Source organism: Colobus angolensis, unplaced genomic scaffold (genome assembly GCF_000951035.1).
Source record: "Colobus angolensis palliatus isolate OR3802 unplaced genomic scaffold, Cang.pa_1.0 Scaffold131, whole genome shotgun sequence".
Classification (NCBI taxonomy): Eukaryota; Metazoa; Chordata; class Mammalia; order Primates; family Cercopithecidae; genus Colobus; species Colobus angolensis.
Window position 1 is genome coordinate 1,958,926 of NW_012114364.1, and position 22,580 is coordinate 1,981,505.

Genomic DNA, 22,580 nt, shown 5'->3' on the forward strand with positions numbered 1-22,580 from the left:
GGCAACTTTAAATGGCCAAATTGGCCCTGTTAGCTTATAACCCAGGACTCTGGCATTTGGTATGAAAAAGTGATTAACTGGGAAGAGCATTTATGAATGGCAGCTTCTCTGGCATTGGTGTGAAAATTCTCTCCATTCCAGTCCACCACAATTCCTTCTGCTTTGGGTGACTTTGGCCAGTGAGCCCTATTTTTCTGCCTATTATAGATTTTGGTCCTCACAATGACAATGTCTTCACTTGGGGAATAATTTAATGCCAAGGCTTGTTGAGGAAACAAGTTAGTTCTTTGTCTAAAACATTTTATTTTCTACTCCCTTGTGAGAGTTTTTCAAGAAAAATATAACTCCCAGCTAGTGACTGTTGAATTAAGTTCTTACTTTTATCTGTATGTCAAGCCTCATATAGATCATGTAAACCTTCTTCTCTTTTATATACACTTGAGATCTTTGAGCTGTTGTGATTTGGTGAACATCAGTCTTTTTATGCATGCATCTCCCATGCTCTGCAATGATGAAGACAGGTGTGTGCATGTCTGAACTCAGAAAATTACAAGCATTTGATACCATTTCCAAACATAGGGACCTTTGTTTCCATCCTGTGCCACATTTCATTAGTCCATTAAATTCGCCCTTTTAAGCTGTGGCAGGTAGGCTGTTTGAAAACACAGTTCAAAGTGAAGGAAGATAGTTATTCCATCATGTCAGTTATTTGTGAAAAGAGCCTTTTAACCATCTTTGTGGAAACAAAATGATCCATCAGGCTTTTAGGACCATATGTTTCAGAAGCAGGGGTGTGGGTCTTGTCCAGTGAGATGCAACATGTTTTGATTATAGAAGATATTTTGATTTTGGATGGGTACATTAACAGATAACAGGAATCAACTCTACCATGAATAGTAATTCCTCTAGAAGTTCAATCATGCAAGCAAATCTCATGTTTTTTCCTCTTTGTTTTGCCTCTTAAGAGAAGACTTACTACACTTCTTGTTACATTCATGTGTAGTATCCTTGAAGTAAACCAAACATATCTCTGCAGTTTGATAAAGTAGGATGGATGATTATCTTTAGGAAGTGCTGCTCTAAAACATTTGGATCTTCTCTAGGAGAGTGAGACTATGTGTACTTTTTTATGGCTCTTTCTCCTTATTAATTTTAGATTATAGAACAAAGGGACTGTCTTCTTTATGACAATTCCAAGTGCATAGATGAATCATGCATTTTGGTGAGTGTGACTTGCTTTGTGAAAAAGTAAAACATTTTGTCACTTTCTTAACAGAAAAGAAGTGATCATCCTGCTTTAGAAGACTTTGCCTGAGGGATATCTTCTTAACAGAAACATCTGAGCTATCGTCATAGGTAGAGAACCACTTCTCCCAGGCACTGATATATTTCCTAGTTTCCTAGGAACAAAATGGTTTATGAAAATGTATCTGATTTATCGTTTTCCTTTCTTTCCTCCACTTCATCAAAGCTAGATTCATTCATGGCTTTATTGTATGTTTAAATCCATCTTGGTTCTTACTTGAATCCTTAGAGAGTGAATAAAATGATTTAGTGCTCCTACCTCTCTTCCGCACTGGGTCCCCTTATTAAGTTAGAGTTCTTGACCTAGAATTCTGTGGCATTACTTGTGCCACAGTCATCTCCATTTTGCCAGTCAAAACTGGATGTGGTCTAAGCATGATGCTTCAAAGCCCTGACACCTATGCAGTTGGCTGTCTCTCCACCCACTACTCCAGACAGGTTCCCAGTACATGGCTGAGCTTTTACCCCGATGTTCTCTCTTGGTTCTCACAGTCACCCATCTAGTGCACCTCAGGCCACGGCCTCCCTCTGAAGTCACAGGTGTCAGATGGGGGTCCTAAGTATACCTCACTCAAGCTCCCCTTTCTCCTGAGTCACTCCACTTGCTTTGATCTCAATACACATGGACATATATCTCTTAGAGCAGAATCACTCTTTTGATTTTCCAAATCCATCTGCCTGAGTAAAACTAGAACAGATATGTTACAAGATGAAGTGATGATCACAGTGTTACATTCCTGAAAATTCGTCACAAACAGTGGAATATTACAGAGAGAAGCTTAGAACGATAACAAGTTAGGAATGTGTGTAGATTTAAAATTTAGAAGGTCTTTGACCCACTTTCCTGTTCACTTAGCTTATTCATTGAACCCCTGTGGTCACTAGAATGTGGATGCTCCTTCACTTTCCTTACTAAGAAGGGCAGTTTCATTGCAGTGTTTGATGTCATATGTCAGAAGTGATTATTGTCCTCCCCTCAAGTTCTCTCAGATATAATATCGACTTACAAGTCAGTAACTAAGATCAGTCAAATAAATTATATTTTGTCCCACTGTGATCAGAGGGCATGTATAGGTCCATTCTTTCAGAGGATGGGTGTCAAGATGAGTGGATGAGGCCAGGTGCAGTGGCTCATGCCCGTAATCCCAGCACTTTGGGAGGCCGAGCCAGGCAGATCACTTGAGGTCAGGAGTTCAAGACCAACCTGGCCAACATGGTGGAAACTTGTCCCTACTAAAAAAATACAAAAATTAGTTGGGCGTGATGGCACACATCTGTAATCCCAACTCGGGAGACTGAGATGGGAGAATTGCTTGAACCCAGGAGGTGGAGGTTGCAGTGAGCTGAGATTGCACCACTGCACTTCAACCTTTAAATTTTTTTTTTTTTTTAAGATGAGTGGATGAACTGTTTCAAACCATTCACACATACATTCAGAGTACTTGACAAGAAATATGTCTTCTGTGCCATAGATCCTGTTGCATCCCTGTAGAGTGTAGAATGCAATCTTGTGCTTGCATTTATCTGGCAAAGTAAACCAGTGGCACCCTCTGTTAGAGGTCCTCAGCAGTGTCTCACTTGGTCACCTCCAGTTGCTGGGATGTATCTGCTGTCAGTGTTTCTGCTATGAAATCAGATGGTAGAGAAAGGTGAAATTTCTCCCCACACTTAGCATTAACTTTGGATACCAAAGTCACCTGGATTGTGGGAAGAGGGCAGGCTTTGGAGTGACTCAGACCTCAGTTTGAAACCCTTGCTTCTTACTGATTGGATCAACTAAGAGAAGTCTCTCATGCTCTGTGGCCCTCAATTTCCTCACCTACAACAATGGGGATAATTATACCTACTTTGTAATATTATCATGAGATTTCAGTGGGCCCATTTAAGTCAAGTGTCTGGCATATGGTATGTGCCGGAAAGATACTTGTTTTTCCTCCGTCTTGTACCACTTGCAACTTACTGGGTGGCCCCCTGCCCCATCTGTGTGAAGCACACATATAATAATTTATAAGTTAAACCAGACTTTAGAAGATGTCTTGGCTTACAGCTCTCCTCCATCTCTCTAGTCTTCGTCACTTTTTAAATTCAATGCATAGCTTTCTAATGCCTTTTCCATTTTTGTTCAGAATCACAGAAATGAAGAAAGTTCATTTCTGACTTTTTCTATGTCATCATAAATTCCTGTAATAGTTGCATTCTAATCAGGAGAATATTTCTTCACCAACATTTTTCTAATTGACTTAATTCCCTTATCTCCTCACTAGTGCTTGCTTAATTTAAAGTGAATAGAAATTTTTGCACTGGACTGATATTTTTCAATAAAGCACCTTCTAAAAGTTTTTTGCTTTTATTTTTTAAACACTTAAATACACACTTAAGCAGAATATAACTTACATTTCCAAGTAAAGTTTGGAATTAGTTTATTCTCAATTAGAGTAAAGCAATCCAAGAACTTCATGATTCTTCCTCACTTAACTCTGAAAGGTAATTGCTGTTGTGAGATAAGACATTTTAATCTCAGGAACTGGTGTTTGCAAGAAGGATCAGACTGTTGATTAAAAACAAATCAAACAAAAGACTGTGCAAAAAAAAAAATAAAAAATGAAGTTCAGAACCAAAGATCAGAAATCTAAAATGTCAGTTTATAAATCCTCTGATTTTAATCGGCCTTCAGTGCTCTGTTCATTAGTGCATCTGGCAGTGCCTCTTGGCAAAGAAGGTTTGGCATGGGAAAAAGCAGTGTTTAAATTGGCTTGGGGAAGACATGAAGTATACAAGTCTACTTTTGTCTCTGAGGGCGTATAATTTCTTCATTCATTTCCCCTTTTAAAAATTTACTCCCTGTGCATTTATGAGTAAATTTTAGAGCTCATGAAAGTGAGGAAATGATATCACCAGCCTGAGCCAACTAGAGAGTGTGAGCTGGCAGCTCTACTGTTGAGATCCCGAACCTGAGCCATTTTCTGTCCCAACTCAGTGTATCACATTATTTTCAGACAAGAGGAAAAAAATGTAAATGGCACCTTTCCATATCTACATTTCAGATGTGGGCTGTGCTCATGTCACAGGAGGACTGTCCCTAAACATCTCACAGTGTGGCCTTGTGACCACTGGGGCCTGAATCAGGGTCCCTCTCACCAAGGTGTGTGGCTGCTGTAACAGGCTCTGAGAATCGGCTTTAACTTTCCTTACTCTTTTTACCCATAAGACTGCCGCAGGATTCCCTTTGTCCCCACATTACAGTGATGGAGCTCAGATTCTAGATCTTGTTTGAGTCATAAGAAGTGGTCTGTTGCATTTAACCATTGTCATAGCAGTAAACACTCAAAACTTCCTCTTCTCCAGCTACTGAGAGATTGGTTTCAACCCCATTTGCCAGATAACAGAGCTCTCTCAGATTGACGTTGGTCTTTACTATTTCGATATAACATTTAAAATTTTTTATAGCCTCAGTGGCCTTAAACAGGGTGCTTTGCTCAAGGGCTGAAACATAATGCAAAGAGCGTGATGTACAGGACCAAGCCAGGGGTGTGCTGGAGCCGGCTCCTAGCAGCTCACACCAGCCTGAGCTCTGATCCTTTTTTGGAGTCCACAGTTCTCCCGTGTCCCCATGTTCTCACTCTGCTGGTCAATCCATCAGAGTCCTGGCAGGAAACACATGGTGCGGTCAGTAAGGTGATTGAAGAGAGTTTATGAAAGGACCATGTGCAATGATATGGGTAGCATTAGAGAAGCCACATGCAATGATGACACCTACCAGATGGCTTGAAGGGGTGGAGGGGGGGAACAGCCACCCAGCACCTGCTGAGAGCTGTCGCCATGGAGAGAAATCCAACGGAAGCTGTGCCTGTAGATAGGTGAGCCTGGCCACTGCCAGAGTTGGAGGTGGGAGAGGCTGTTAAAATTTAAATGAAAGCAGACACAGCAGTGAAATCCAGGTAGGCAAAAGGGCAGCTTAGGGCTCAGTGCAGCTTCCCAGAGGGAGTGAGATAAAGATGCATTTGTGCAGAGCTCAGGCAGAATCCAGTTGTCCAAAAACAGCCAGGCGCTTTCTGTTCCTCTAGCTTTGCATGGCCCATGCTGGTCTTGAAAGCGTTCTTCTTGGCTTCTGAGTTAGAATGTTGAAGATGAAGTCAGTTTCCTATCCATCAGATGTAGTCTGTATTATCTTCAAACTTGATAGCCTCAGTAAACGTAAGGGCTTTTGTGGATTCAAAGTTCACAATATTTTAAATAAACCTGAGACCTCGATTTGCTCAAATGGAGGCTGACAGTTACGTTTCCTGTAGATAGCAGTAGGGGTGTTGTGCCAGGAATCTAGATAAATTTAAATATGCATTGGTGACTACCATCAAGGAATCCATAGTCTGACAGAGGAAGTAGACCCAAAAACAGATATAAAAAGGAGAGCCTAATAAGTATTCAGCCATACTAGCTGTCATCCCGGCAAATGCCTTAACCCCAGGGCTGAAGAGGGGAGCTTTACTGTCATCAGCTTCCCCGTGGATTGATAAATTGGAGGCAGACAGCTAGATCCTAGGGCTGCCAAATAAATCCTTAGGATTGAAATATAGCTGTGCAATACTTAGAATCATGTGAACACACTTGTGCCCTAAATGCAGTGTACCATTTCTCTGAAACTTGGTTAGATGTGAGAAAAAAATAGTAATAATGACAATAATTACTATAATAAGCCTATTTTCCACCTCTCTGGAAGGGAACAGCCTGCAGTGTGTATCCTCTGTGTTGAACTGGGCAGGAAGGAACCCTGTTTTTATTAACACCCACACACTGCTGGCCAGGATGCAGACGTGTATCAAAGTGTGTGTGTGCACACACACGCGCGCGTGTCTTTGTCTGTGAACTGCACTTTGAAAGATGAACTGAAAGTATGAAGTGGAGGGGATAAACCGGAAGCTACTAGGCCAGACAGGTTCAGTAGCTGGATTTTCTCTGAGGCAATTTACGACTCCGAGAAAAGCCCTGCTCTTCCCTCAGCTGCTTGGCCTGATGTGTGTTTGTGCCGATGGTGACTGAGCGACCCTCTCAGCACCCCCGGCTGGGTGTTAAGACAGGGTTTTCACCTCCTTTCAGCTCGGGGGATGCTTTTCTCTCTTCTTCCCAACAAGAAAAGAAGAATCAAACCTAACACCTATAATAGCAAATCTATCACACATTTTTCCTACAGATGTAACAGGTATATAGGTATCAATTCCTTTTCTTTTGTCTAGTTTATCACCAAATTAAAGCTCAGAGAAGTGAATTATTTTGTCTGAAGTTGCAGTTAATAAAATGTCATGTATTATAATGGCCGTATTATTTGCTGTCCTAATTCTCGTATCTCTTCGTTCCCTGGTATCTTTGGGAATAAGTGAGTTTCCCTTTGTTCTTTGTGCTAAAAAGAAATGCCCATGTGTACTTTGGAAAATGCCATGAATTTCCTCTTTCGTTCTCCTCGTACTTTGTTAGGGTGTCATCTGAATCTAGTAGGTTAAAATAAGCTACAAATTATTTAGCCAATTTTGTCACATCAGTGATCCACGGGATATAGAATCGGGTTCCCTCCCAGTCTGTCTCATTCTAGAAAATTTAGCCATGTCCATGAAGCACTTTTTTCCCAACTTTACAACTCTCTGCCTGGCAGGCTGACTTGTTCTTCAAATAAGTATGTTGTTCTTGAATATTTTTAATCTCTCTCGACTGAATGGGGATGGGGAAAGACAAAGAGAACTGTCATCCATTTAATTTGAAAATAGAAATTTTTTCATGAGTATTAATTTTCTCCAAATGAAATAAAATAATGAAACTTTATTGAGTTTAGGCACTGCGCCACTGTCTTCAATTTCCTGTTTTAAAACGAAGGAAAACACCCCACAAGATTAGCAGGATAGGGTGGCAGGCTATGTGTAAGCTCACAGCTCACAACTCCCAAAAAATGGACTTCAGGTTCTCAAGACATCTTTGTAATGACCCAACTGCATTCAACGCTCAGGCATACTTGCCTCCCTTTATAGTTGAGGCACCTTGAGGATGGAAGGGATAATATTACCTGTCCAAGTACCATTGGTGTATTAGTGGCAGGGTCACTACCTGAGTCTGGACGTGGACCCTGAACAATCACTCACTTTTCTTTCTATGCATAAGGGACCCTTTAGTCACTGCCTTTAGGTGAAGGTCAGTTCCATAGCAAAATGTGCAAAACGCTCATTATCTGCCACCTGCTGACATGTCCAGTCTTATTCTGTGCTTTGTACATTACATATCTTCTCCCAAGAATGTGTCTAGCTGTGACCACCCCTCACTCCCAAATTTGTCTTCCTTGTAAACATTTATTAATATTTCAAGCCCAGATGTCACCTCCACCAAAAAGCCCTCCCTGCCTACTCCCCTTCTTCTACCCAGTTTTTTCCTCTGTATACTGCCTGATACATTTATTCACTTAATTGATTTATTCAGCAAATACTCACACTGGGAACTGAGCTAAGCACAAGTCGTGCGCCAGTGAACACAAGTGACAAGTGCTCTGTGCTCGTGGAGCTCACATTCTGGTGAGGCAGACAGACAATAAAGGCAGTAAACACCCAGTTACACACGTAATTACAACTAGAATGATGTCATGAAGGAAATAAAGACTGTGCAGGTGTCTGAAGAACCTGGTGGAGGAACAGATGAACACACAGCCCTGTGGCTTTTCCATGTGCACATCAGACTTCTGGGGGAGGCTGATTGCTCCTTGACGTTTCCCCCCATCTCCACATCCCCCACAGTGATCAGTGCCATGGGCATCCTGCTCACTACAGGTCTCGGTGAGTGAGGGGAAGGCAGGAAGGTTGGCTGTGCTCCCAGCTGACACCCACGACTGAGATGAAGGCGCCTCCCAACCTGGTCCAACCTGGGTGAAAGAGCCAGACTCAGTCTCAAAAAAAAAAAAAAGAAGTGAACACACACCATAGTGAGGAAGGTGCCTTGCTTGGAAGGGTAAGAAGGTATGATGCCGGGGATATAAAGAGAAGCCTCTTTCACATCCCCAGTGAGGGCTGTTTCCCAATAACCTTGATGAGGGGCCGTGAGCTGGCTCGCTGGGTAAAACGGTATCTAGGAACATGGATAACAGCCTGATCATCGTTCTGTCTATACCTGCACTCTTAATTCTTAGGATGAATTACTAGGGTGTATTATATTCTCTTTAGAAACTTCTTTGGGAAGACATGTGAATAATTTTGTAAAAGGTATTTTAGCTTTCGAAGCATCAAAAGAAGTGATCAACTATCTCTATAAAAGTGCACCTATAAAAAGGGAATAGCAACATACTACTCAATAACAAGCTCAGAGTAAATGAGGAACATTTGACAAGACATTGGTTCTTTGGGATCTGTTTTCAATTATAAGAAGAAATACTTGCTCTTGATATGCAGGATTCTTGTGAAGATTTTAAAAAATTATGTACTTTAAGGTAATGCTTATATAGTGTTGGTGGGAATGAAAATTAGTTCAGCCACTGCAGCAAACTATCACAAGAACAGAAAACCAAACACCGCATGTTCTCACTCATAGGTAGGAACTGAACAATGAGATCACTTGGACTCGGGAAGGGGAACCTCACACACCGGGGCCTATCATGGGGAGGGGGGAGGGGGGAGGGATTGCAATGGGAGTTATACCTGATATAAATGACGAATTGATGGGTGCTGACGAGTTGATGGGTGCAGCACACCAACATGGCACAAGTATACATATGTAACAAACCTGCACATTATGCACATGTACCCTAGAACTTAAAGTATAATAAAAAAATAAAAAATAATAAATAATAAGTTTGGGGATTTTTCATTAAATTAAAAATAGAACTACCATTCAACCCAGCAATCCCACTACTGGGTATATGCCCAAAGGAAAATCATTCTACCAAAAAGATGTCTGCACTTACGTGTTTGTCACAGCACTTTTCACAATAGCAAAGACATGGAATCAACCTAGATGCTCATCAACAGTGGATTGGATAAGGAAATTGTAGTACATACGCACCATGAAATGCTAAGTAGCCATAAAAAAGAACAAAATCATGTCTTTTACTGCAACATGGAGGCCATTAGAGGCCATTATCCTGAGCAAATTAACACAGAAACAGAAAACCAAATACCACATATTCTCACTTATAAGTGGGAGCTAAACCTTGGGTACAGACAGGCATAAAGATGGGAACAATAGACTTTGGAGACTCCAAAAGGAGAGAGGGGAAAGGGAGGCAAGGGCTGAAAAACTTCCTATTGGGTATTATATTCACTCTCTGGGTGACAGAAATAATAGAAGCCTAAGCCTCAGCATCACATAACATACCCTTGTAGTAAACCTGCACATGTACCCCAAATTGAAAATAAAAATTTAAATGTAAACAAATAAATAAACTATACAGTTTAAATTCTCAAATTGAAGTGTACTTTCTAAACTCAAAGTATAGTCTAAATTAGAAAGATAGCTTGCAGCTTTTAAATAAAATGAATTCGTTCTATTTTTCTTTACCCTTTTTGCTCAGTTTTGGTAGATCATGAGTTGAAGGTTTGTTGCATAATCTATTTTTTTCTTCCTTTAAATTCTGGTTCCTTTAGGTCAAAATGAGATCATTACTTATAGACCCATTAATTATTTAAGGGCAACTGTCCAATCATATGGAATCACTCTCAGAAATTATATTACCCTATATGTTTTAGTCAGTAAAACAACGATTTTAATAACATCAAGGTGACAAGTATCTCAAGATGTTTAAAATCTTTATACTTTGTATAGTTAAACTATTTGTAGCTTTTATTAGGGAATTTTATTTATATTTATGAAATTATTTTACTTATTCTTTTCCAATTATTAAATGTAATAGACTTTAAAATGCTTAAAGGAAACATTACAAGTTGAAATATGGACAGTCTATTTGGTTTTTTTCTTAAACTTAAAAAATACATATTCTCCAGTACATTAAGATCTGTTTTAAATATAATTCTCTTCAAATATGTCTATACCATAAGTACACATGGAAATACAAATGAGTTTTTACAATGTCATTGCAACATATTATCAGTAATAAACTCAAGTTTTTTTTCTGTTAATTGTAAGTGACAGAACAATCTTTGCAAATAAATATATATAATAACAGAGGAAGTTCTTTGTCAATTTAATGAATTATTATAATGATTTTTTATTCAAAAAAATTGATGGAGTAAATAACTTGCTTGCCAGCCTAATTTGAGAGGTGTGAAGGTATGCTACAATTCAAATGATTCTCTCTCTATTGGCGTCCCAAATTTTATCATTAGTATTTGATTTTCTTGATGTTAAACTTTGCTTCTCCTGGTGAATTTTTTAAAGAAAATACATTATATTTTGGGAAGAAATAATTAAATTCTCTGCAGTGCCTTACTGTGTTTGATTTTAGCCAGCTTCTTTGCTCTTTGAGAATAGGGTGTCTGGAAAGACAGGGTTTCTGAATGGAGCCAGAACCCAGAAGCAGGGTTGCTCCAAAGCCAGCCCTAAACAACAAATAGTGGTCACTGACTGTATTGTGCCAATATCCACGTTTCTGGGTGGCAAATATGTGTCGGGGTACATGTGTGTGTTTTGACACACCAGCCATTTTAGCCTGTTGGCTTTCTCTGTTAAATTCAGCACACCGGTCAATAGGTTTATATTGGTCTAATTTATTCATTTCTTCATTGAGAACCTGAAAATGAAGGAGATGGTTAAATGCTGCCTGATGTGGAATTCAACAGAAGTTAATGTATCCTTCACTATTGTGTGTTTCAGAGACTGGAGCACAAGGAGGTTTTAGTCGGCTTGTTGTTCCTGGTGTTCCCGTTCATTCCAGCCAGCAATCTCTTCTTCAGGGTGGGTTTTGTGGTGGCGGAGAGAGTCCTTTACATGCCTAGGTAACTATTGCACGTGACTTCCTCCTATGAGACCTGCCCACTGTCACCAGCATTGATAGTTCCAGAGAGACAGTCTTTTATGTGCAGACCATTAGATCCGCATGGGACAAGGGATGTTATTACTTCAGCTTTAAAAACAGCCACACAGAAGGTTGGATGAGAGCAAATGTCCACACATGTACTCTTGTTTACAGTGGTTTACCTTCAGTTGCAAACTTTATAGTTTAAATGTGAAATATTGACTTGAGTATATTCAGGATTTTAGTAGTGATCATTTATCACTGCATCTATGTCTAAATGTGTGTTATTAAACATAATTATAATCCTTTTCTAGAAATATTTTTTGACTTGCATGAAAGTATGATGTTCAGTAGCATGATTGTAGTTAACTTCTTTCATTTGCTCTTTTTTCAATTTAAAAATGGAAGCAATCTCAAGAAAATTTGTCCTTGGGAAAAGAACAACGATTTAACAACTAGAAAGGACATTCAAATATGTGATTACATAATGCCACTTAGCTCTGAATGTTTGAACTGTTCTGAAGCTTGTCTATTCTCTTGTCTTATTCAAATGTCATTGTTCCAAGGCCACTTTTCTTTTCAGATGCTTGAAAATGTCACTGAATCAGGAGACCAAGTCTTGGTTCCACCATTTATTGGTTGACTCACCTTGAACAAGACACAAAGCTTTTTTTGCTCCCAGATTTTCTCATTTTTACAGTGGAGATTTTAGTAAACTTGCTAAAATTAACATTTTGGTTTATGATATTGCCTTTTAGGAAATCTCATTCTTCTTCTATAAGTATGAGCTTTCCTAAAAGGTAGTGTCATAAACCAAAATGTTATGAGGAAATGAGTATTTTTTACTTATGATATTGTACTAGAAATTTTAAAACACATATCATTAGAAATGAATTTCTTTTTTTTTTTTTTTTTTTGAGACGGAGTCTTGCTCTGTCGCCGGGGCTAGAGTGCAATGGCCGGATCTCAGCTCACTGCAAGCTCCGCCTCCCGGGTTTACGCCATTCTCCTGCCTCAGCCTCCGGAGTAGCTGGGACTACAGGCGCCCGCCACCTCGCCCGGCTAGTTTTTTGTATTTTTAGTAGAGACGGGGTTTCACCGTGTTAGCCAGGATGGTCTCGATCTCCTGACCTCGTGATCCGCCCGTCTCGGCCTCCCAAAGTGCTGGGATTACAGGCTTGAGCCACCGCGCCCGGCTAGAAATGAATTTCATAATCTTTGATTCCTTCAAACCAAATACCTAACAGCTTTCTTAAGACTTTGCAGCATGTGGTTTTGACTCAGTTAAGGGGAAAGCAGCCCTTAATCGTTTACTGTGTCTTCAGCCCAATTTGGGAAGGAGATGAGTGCTTGATAAATACTATTCAATAAGAACAAAAATACAACACAATTCTTTATATTCTACATGGTTTAAGATAAGAGTCTTGTGAAGGCTTGCCAATAATAAGGAATATACCTGTAGTATAGAAGGCCAAAAAGTGGCATCAATCTGTGTTCTAGGTATGTTTTTGCTTAGACCAGTTGAATATATCTTAGCTTTTCTTTGTAGTACTGATGGTTCCAATGGAATTATTCTTCATTTGATAGATATTCGTACAGCCCCTCTGCCGTAAATGCTCTACTAAAATCTAAAGCTATAAAAATAAGTGAATCTCAGTGTCTGCCCTCAAAGAGTTAACTGCCAATTAACAAAATGGAATATCTCACATTAAGCATTTAATAGGTCTTAGTATTTTATAAATACTATTGTATTCATTAATGCTATTTTATCAGTAATTACATTGAAACTTTTATTGCATTTTTGTTGTATTTCAGTCACTATTCTAAGCATGTTATATTCTTTATGTCAAGTAATTCACACTGTAGTAGTGGGCCACAGCCTGCCCCTGAAGTCAGAGGGCCTGCATTCAAATTCTGGCTTAAACATGATCATGATTCCCCTAAGCTTGTTTTCTCATCTGTATAAAATGGGAATAGTAATGGCACCCAACTCAATGACATATTGTGATCATCAAATGAAATCGTTATAGGGCCGGCTGCAGTAGCTCATGCCCCAGCACTTTGGAAGGCTGATGCCTGTAGATCACTTGAGCCCAGGAATTGGAGGCCAGCCTGGGCAACATGGTGAGACCCTGTCTCTACAAAAAATACAAAAAATTATCCAGATGTAGTGGGAAGTGCCTGTGGTCCCAGCTACTCGAGAGACTAAGGTGGGGGATCTCTTGAGCCCAGAAGGTTGAGGATGTGCCACTGCACTCCAGCCTCGGTGACATGATCGTGCCACTGTACTCCAGCCTCGGTGACAGAACCAGACCCTGTCTCAGAAAAAATAAATTTAAAAACATGAGATCATTATATATACAACTTTGAAAGTATTTTGCATTATATATGGTCAATAAATCCTAAGTATTTTTATTGTTGATATCAGTTCCCTGAGGTAGCTGATGGGCTCTGAGAGGTTAGTTAACTTGCCCCAATTGGTATAGCTGATGAGTGGCAGAGCTGGAACACACATCCCTGTCGACTACAGATCTCTTACCTTCCAGACTATGTTGCTTCCCTGATAGGAACATCTTAGTGCTCTTCTCTCAATTACAAAATAAGAAGAAAATCTAAACATAGTGAAGGACTTTCAACTCAACTTACGTGGTAATCAAGCTTCCATACTTCTAAGAGCCTTAATATCTAGTTCTTCAGGAGCTTGGGGTTCTGGTTGACAAAGATTTGGGTGACAAAGATGTGTAAGCTCAGCAAAGTGTCATCTAGTGTAGATACAGGAGAATAATTTGTGAGGCAATAAAGACAGTGTGAAGGGCTGGAATTTTTTTTTTTTTTTTTTTTTTTTCTTGAGACAGAGTCTCACTCAGTCGCCCAGGCTGGAGTTCAGTGGCACGATCTCGGCTCACTGCAAGCTCTGCCTCCTGGGTTCACGCCATTCTCCTGCGTCAGCCTCCCAAGTAGCTGGGACTACAGGCACCCGCCACCACGCCCGGCTAATTTTTGGCATTTTTAGTAGAGACGGGGTTTCACCATGTTAGCCAGGATGGTCTCAATCTCCTGACCTTGTGATCCACCCGCCTTGGCCTCCCAAAGTGCTGGGATTACAGGCGTGAGCCACTGCACCCGGCCAGAGCTGGAATTTTTAAGTAGACGTTTAAATTTGATTCTTCTGGAAGAGACCTTAGGTAAATGTTATGGAAGCTCATAGTATTGTCGCCAACCCTTTGTGGGGTATCTTATTGTAAGGGGTTCCTCTTGCCCGGGCAGTATGTCCTCCAACCCCCAGAATCATGCCAGCTCCAGCTCTTCCCAGGCTGCTGTATCTTAAATAGACCTTTCTATGACTCCAGTTTATTTTTTTCTAGGAATAAAATGCCCCTTTTCCTCTAGGAATAAGCTGATATGGGTTAAAATAAAAGTGCTGAATACAAAGAAAGCATCAATATTACCAACAGCAAGTGCCTGCCTCATGGAACCAATCTTGATTTTGCTTCATTTGCAAATTCAGTAAAGAGGCACCCAAAATAAATTTCAGTAAACCAGTTTTCATTAAAAAGATGACTGTTCCTACATCTATGCCTTGCAGCATTGTCACTAAGTCACCTTTTTCTGAGTGTTTCTCTTTACGGCTTAGTAAATCCTGGACTAACACATACCATTACCATGCCCAGCCAGGCTACTTTCCCCCTCCAGAGATGCCATCTCAGCAGATGCCAGAGCCACCTAAGCAGAGGGTGGAGGTGCTTTCCTACCCCTTACAGGCGGTCTGGGGACTGATGAAAGGGTCAGGTCACTCAGCCAGGTTTACAGTCCTGACCTCATTTGAGAGTTTAACTTGGATTTCAGGAGACTGACACCAGAGGAATCTTAGGAATATTTGAATGGAATGCTGTACCTCTAATGAATCCATCTTTCTTCACAGTCATCATTGTAACTAAAACTGCAAGGGAGCTGTGTTCCTTTTGGCCCTGGATTCCACTGATATATAAAATTGTGCAATTGAGGTGGTCCAGGATGAGTTGGAAATTAAAGTCTGGGTAAGGAAACTTCTGTGTTGTGGCTTTAGAGAGTCTCTGATGACTTCATCAAGCCATTTTATAAATATTCACAGTTTTCTTTGAAAACGGGGGACTAGGAAAAGATTTTACCTACCAGTGATGAGCTGCTCCTGTCTCAATGGAGAATGACAAACAGTTGAGCTAAGAGTTTCTGAAATCTTCCCCAGAGCCACAAAGGATTTTACAGATGCTGTAGGCATCCGGTGGATGTATCAGAACACTGGATAATGCCTGTCCTATTTAATAAACCTACATATAGGCATTGAGAATGGTAAGAACACGTCCCAAATCTTTTTTTTTTTTTAACACAGGAATCATATCTTCATGAATCTCCTTCCATCCTGACCTTGACAAGAAACAGTCATTTTTCCACAGTGTTAGGATCCAGGCTCTTTTGAGGGGGAAAAAAAAATGTATACACACACGTATATATATATACATGCACACATATACATATACTATACATATATATACACACACATATACATATGCATATACATATATATACACACACATATACATATGCATATACATATACATATATATGGTGTTCTCAATGACATCCTGAAAATACAGATCATCACTTTTATGCAAAAACTCTGTATTGTCTCAGAAACTTTAGTGAATAATAGGAAAATGAAGTCAAAGGTTCAATTGGTAATCTTTCTGAGGAAGGTGAACTTTCTACTCATCAAATGTTTGTTTTAAGCTATTATGAAGCCAAATCCTAGCTTTAGATGCTCACACATAAATTTCACAGAAGTCATGTCCAACCTCACTGAAGCCCGGGTGAGTCCCTTCGATCCCACAGGGCTGATTTGACCATTTTATAAGAAAAGTGCAGAATGAGTCAGACCAACAGTGCTCTCCCATCCTCCGCCTTTATGCCTAACAATGAACAAGCCACTTAAATTTTGTGGCTTCTGTTCCTCCATATCAACCCAGAAAAGGTCTGAAATATCACCTTCCTCTCATTTGCACTTTGAAATCTGTGGATAAAAGGGACAGAAATAGGCTATCAGCTTAGCATTGCATTGCTTCAGGGTCAGAGTTTACCACCAAAAGAAATTGGAATAATCTTTTCTTCTGGTGACAAAGCCAGTTTTGTGGATCTCGTTTTTGAACAGGCAAGAGAGTCTGGGGCTGAAATCATTCTTTTATAGAAATTTTGATCTTTCATTTTTTTCCCAGCAGAAGCATATAATTTTATGGCTGTCTTTTTTGTGTTTTATAAAAACCACATTAAACTGCTACAATCAACTAAAATATCTTAGAATTGATGAAGCAGAAGTAGTTGATGACAGCTCTCAAAGTTACAGAAAGTGACTGAATATTCATTCACATGCCAGATTAAAGATGATTTATTCACTTCAGTGCCAAAGAGCAAATTCCTGTGCTACTTTAAGAAGACTTGAATGGGTAGAAGGGGGGAAAGAATGAATGGAAATAAGTGAAGGCAGAAACAATATTTTGGGATACAACTGATCAAGAATGACTGAGAAAGAAATAAAAGGCATTCACATTGGAAAGGAAGAAGTTAAATTGTCTTTGTTTGCAGACAACATTAAACTTATGTACATAGGAAACCCTGAAAACTCCACTGAAAAACAGAATAAATGAATTCATTAACATTGCAGGATACAAAATTAACTTACAAAAATCAGCAGCTATTCTATACATTAACAGCAAACTGTCTAAAAAAGAAAACAATCCCATTTGCAATAGCTACAAAAAAAAAAATGCTTAGGAATAAATTTAACCAAGGAAGTAAAAGATCTCTACACTGAAAGCTATAAAACATCAATGAAAGAAATAGAAGATATAAAATTCAATGAAAAAATTCAGTGAGACATACAACTTTTTTGAGAAATAAAATTCAATGAAAGAAAAAATTGGAAAGATATCCTGTGTTCATGGATTGCAGTAATCAATATTGTTAAAATGCCCAGAGTGATCTATAGATTCAATGTGATTCTTTATAAAGATAAAGAATTCTTTATAGATTCTTTATCAGAATGCCGTCTTGAAATCATATCTCTCAATTCAAAATGGAACTTTCAGTCTAACATGGATTACTATTGAAACAATTCTGTAGGATTTATTTCTCAGAATGCAAAAGGAGAAAAATTACCTCTGAAGTTACACTGCCTCTGTTACCTGATTTTGGGGATCCCTTCTCATGATCCATCTGTGTGTATTTGTATGCTTCTTTGGAGTTGCTAGAAAAGAGTGAGTCAGTTTTGCCAAATATTAATATCAACAGGGAAATCACAGAAACTTGCTTTAGCAAATACAATAGGAAGAAAGCTGAACTGGGACTCCACGCAGCCCTATCTGTTGCCCACTGGCTAGCCGTCTTGAAAGAATCATGGAATAGGGTCAGATTACTGTTTTCCTATTTGTAAAACCAGAATGTTGGCCTTGTTCTGTAGTTCCCAAATGCTGGTTTTCACTGGTTTGGAGATAAACTATGGGGTGAAAGGAGAAAGAAAGACAATCTGGTGAATTTTGCATAAAGCTAAACATATGCAGTTTTATCAAACTATGAAATTTTATCTTTCCCATATTTCTGGTATTCTTGTCATGATGGTAAGAGCAGCAGGAGGTAGATGACCCTGCATCACTTCCTTCTTCCCCATTCGCCCCCATTTTCTGGGCAGAAATTTTACTGGTTTTAGAAATAGAACATTTTTATAACCCCTCTGCTACATGATCTCTAAGGTCCCTTGCTGCTCCAAATTTTTACTGTTTTCTGATTCAGAATAGCTCTCTAAAAAGGGTGCTTTTTTCCTCTTAAGCTTTATGCACTGCTTCCCCCACCCCCCCCAACATTCTGTGGCATGTTTGTCTGTGTCTGGTCAGATTCAGTAGGATAGACCAGTGGAGAAGGGAAGATGTGTGCCCTGAGGTGAGGCAGGAAAGGGGGGAAGTCCATCTGCCATGGGACAGGCTCTCTGGAGGGCCCGACAGTGGCCCTAGAAAGTAGTCAGAAAGCCTTGGTATGGAGCCTTCACTGCAACCACTGTGAGGTTGTCGGCTATCCTCATAAGCAGCAGGAACAAGTGATGCTTAGACGTTCACATGGACTGGCCGGGCAAGGTGGCTCACACCTGTCATCCTAGCATTTTGGGAGGCTGAGGCAGGAGAATTGCTTGAGCTCAGGAGTTCAAGACCAGCCTGAGCAGTATAGTGAGACCTCATCTCAGAAAAAAAAAAAAGTAAAAAGAAAAGAAAAGAAAAAAAGTTCACATGGACAAACAGCCACTAGTAACATCAGGAGGAAATGAGGCCCTGGCCACTGAGAAGGGCAACACAAGAAATGTCAGATGGCTCTCTTCAAGAGGCGATACTGCGGATGGCTTACCAAGAGAGGCAGCAATCCCTGAAAACAGGTTAGATATTTGTCTGTACACAGAAAGTCATAAGGTGAGACTTGGGGACTGAGCTGAAGCCTAATACCTAAGCAGGGGCATCAGACCACAGTCAGACTGCCCCAGAGGGTGAGTGGTGCTGAGTCTTTTATCTAAAGCCATGAGTGGTAAGGATGGGATGAAGTTGACCCACAAATAACAAGTCACTTTAGATTTTGTCGAGGCCAAGTCACGAGAATAGTAGAAAGCCTGGGAGCCAGGCAGAGCCCAATATTCAGTCTTTTTGTTTTATGGCTTCATTCTTTGTTTGAAAGTCTCATAGTACAATGCAGTAGAGGGGCAGGAAAAGCAGTGTAGGTTTGCCAATGAGCCACTCAACTCAAAACCTAGGAGAAAGGTTGATGCGCAGTTTTCAGTTAAGAGCTCAATGCACCAGCTTTGTGAGGATGTGTTGCTTATGTATAAGTAGACATATGTGTTGGCTAAATAACCCAAGTCCACTCAGTTATTCTTTAGTTTCACCCATGAATCCATTTTTGATGCAGTTTTATTATGGTCATCTTAAAACATGATTCTCTTTTCATAGCAAGAGTGATGAAAGGTGAGGGAGAAAGGCTGTGCATTTTTACACTAGGGGACAATGATGTGAGATCACCATGTGATCTGAAGACAAAGAGTGAAATAAAACTTAATGATACCATTGGAAGGGAATCTGTGGCAAAATCCAAAGTTTGGGTAACGAAAAGTGAAGTCAGCCGGGCATGGCGGCTCATGCCTGTAATCCCAGCACTTTGAGAGGCTGAGCAGGGTGAACCACTTGAGATCAGGAGTTCGAGACCAGCCTGGTCAACATGGTGAAACCCGGTCTCTACTAAAAATACAAAAATTATCCAGGTGTGGTGGCACATGCCTGTAATCTCAGCTACTTGGGAGGTTGGGGCAGGAGAATTGCTTGAACCCAGGAGGTAGAGGTTGCAGTGAGCTGAGATGGTGCCACTGCACTCCAGCCTGGGTGACAGAGTGAGACTCCATCTCAAAAAAAAATACAGAAAAGTAAACTAAAGAAGTCCTTTTTTAATCTCAGTGAAGTATTCTAACATTCTTAAATATGGTATCTTCCATGTTACTCGCCACAATGTAAAAGAAAGCTGAGTCTGTCAAGCTTTCCTGTTTTCCCCTCTTGCTATTCCTCCCCATGTCTCCAGTCCTCAATGGGACAAAGCCTTAATATCAAGCAGTCAAAGACTCTCTGCTGGTTTATTAATCTACAAAGAGGTTCAAAACTTGATTAAAGTTCTACTTCAGAATACTATGGGATAAGACTAAAAAGATTTTAACTTGAATGTGTTGTGCACAACCCATCCTGGGACCTGAAGGCAGAAGTGGATGTGAGAACTAGGAGTTAAGTCTCATCCAGAGAGGGCTGCTCTTGAGGGCAATACCCAGGAAGGGAGGGACCTGGGACTGCACCAGACTGGTGGTCAATCATCAAGGACTATGAGGCAGTGCTATGGGAAGGTTGTGACCAGGAAGGGAAGCAGGAGGTCTTTGCTGAGGGGTTCTACTAAATGTTTAGTCAAAGCAGAGATTGTAGGTCACAGACTAATACAACATTAGAGCAGAGCAATGGCTAGAATGAAGTGAGCAGAGAGTAGGTCAGGATGCCTGTGGGCTGGAGATCCACTGGCCAATATGTTGTGCTCAATCAAAGTGCAGAGAAGTTTGAACAGTTAATTATAGGACTGGAATTCTGCCCTTAATATTACCAAACTCTGTTAGTTATAAAAGATGAATGTTTGTGTCTGTTAAGCCCGAAGTGGTGAATAGCAGATGTCTTGGAAATCAGGATTTGAAAGTAAAATTTAGTGTAAAGTGTAATTTAGATTCAGATGAGACTGAATACAATAATACATGTGAGAAATGTAAGCTACGCCACATAACTAATTGCAAGTCATGATTTCAATCTACCCTGTACAAATGAGATTGGGTGAACCAAAGTTAAAGGAAATCAAAGAAACATTAAGTATAGGCCTCTCCTTTTTCTTCCTTCCCTTTCTTCCTCCTTTGATTCTTCAAACCTCTTCATTTCTTTTTTAACCTTCTGTGCTCAAAAGTGAGCAACTCGAAAGTGAACAACCCTAGCACTTAGCAAGTTAGCATTCTGCAATGCCGTATTGAAGGGGGCTGTGAAATGTGCGTCTATGAATGGAAGAGAGAGACTCAATTGCAGATGCCACACACCCAGTGCTGTATAAAGTGGGCTGTGACTTTGCAGGGAGGACGTGGGTGGACCTAAGTGTTGCCATTTCAGCCTCTTGTTCATCAAGCTCCTTTGTTGTTATTGGTGAATTTCTTTCTTTCCGTTTCTCTTAGAGAATACATCTCAAACCAGGGACTCCTTATGCAGATTTTGGTAATCTTAACAAATCCCTCTTACTCTTTTAGCAACCTTCTTTGTCTTGTTTTCATTAGGGTTAGGACCACCATTTTGTTTGCCTGTGTTTTCTCATAATTCCCAGCATGATAGATGTTGGTTACAAAAACAATTGTAGGGAATTAAAGAATGATGGACACATGATGAGGTCTATGCCTGTGCAGTCAGGTCTGTATTAATTCATGGGACTAGAGGAGAGGACATCAACAAATAGTGCATTACCCAGTGTACCTTTGCTTCCAAAGTGAAGTTGCTGGACTCTCAAATATAGTAGTTTGTGGAGGAAGAAATGACAGAACTCAGATTCTCAAGATGATTATGCTGTAGAAGGATAGAGAAAGTGGTTTTCCTAATTTTTGGAGGCAGTTTTAGAGTCACATAGCTTTGGCCAAAGGTCTTCCAAGCCTTGATGGAAAATGTATTGATAATTGAGACTACGTCAACCAGGCTGGGGTGAAGGAAGCCAGTCCTGGAGTAAAGGCACCATCAAGGGGAAACAGCCAGGCCCTGTATATGGACAGTTCTGATGACAAACAGTCGTGGGTCTTACTATCCTCAAGGTGAACTTGAAATGATTGATTTTTAAGTACACCTTTGTTTCCATGTTAGTTTCTGATACCTTCAACCACAATGATTCAACTACGCTTATGAAGCAGCCCCTGCTATGTTTTAGTTGCTTAGAGTTCAGGAATGAATAAAATGTTATTCTATCCTAAAAAGAACCTGCTTGAACTTCCAAACAGTTAATACTTTCATTTCTTATCAGGGTTGAATGCAAAAGCTTCCTCATTATGTATTAATTCACCAAAGAGATTATACTTTACATTATCTTCATTTTCACAAAAGTGTACATTGCAGAGTAGAGAGAAGTTTGAAGTGATTGTGAGGAAGGCTTTGCCTAAGCACTTGTTTGTGTCCTTGGTGTGTGAATGAAGATTAACATAAACACATGACTACAATATTTCACATACTACCAGTGTATCTTACCTTCTGCAATATCTGATCTATAAAAATAATGTTTGAATCAAACCTTTTTGAAGCGAATAATAGTGCACAAGGAAATTTGCCCTTAAAATTCTTAAAATGAAATTAGGTATTTTGGGTCAATCTGGATTTGATAAACTGAATTTTCTTGAGGTGTTATTTATAGATCTAATCACATATTTTATTAATATGTAACTGGTAGCCCATATAGACACAAAAACACTGCATTTGATACATTTAACTTCACCTTTAGTTTACGGAACATGTTCACATACACTATTTCATTTATTCCACACTACAACTCTTTGATGTGGGTGTGGCAGGAAATATTGAGCCCTTGTAAAATAAATCACAAAGGCTCCACGACAGATTCTCCTGTGGCCACAGAACTCACAAATGACAGAGAAGGGCCCAGCTCAACCCGAGAAGGGCCCAGCTCTCTTGACCCAGTTCCAGACTCTTTAATTTCTAATGAATTCCTAGTTCCCTTTTCC

At 40.0% G+C, this 22,580-nt stretch overlaps 1 protein-coding gene across 3 annotated transcripts in view; it reads left to right on the forward strand.

The window, feature by feature from the left end:
- Positions 1-22,580, forward strand: part of TMTC1 (transmembrane and tetratricopeptide repeat containing 1) — a 301,112-nt gene that overhangs the window by 173,020 nt on the left and 105,512 nt on the right. For all 3 annotated transcript variants that reach the window (XM_011934100.1, XM_011934099.1, XM_011934097.1), the window contains one exon: positions 11,098-11,219. In XM_011934100.1, coding sequence (XP_011789490.1) covers positions 11,098-11,219 — 122 coding nt within the window. The remainder of the gene's footprint in view (positions 1-11,097; positions 11,220-22,580) is intronic.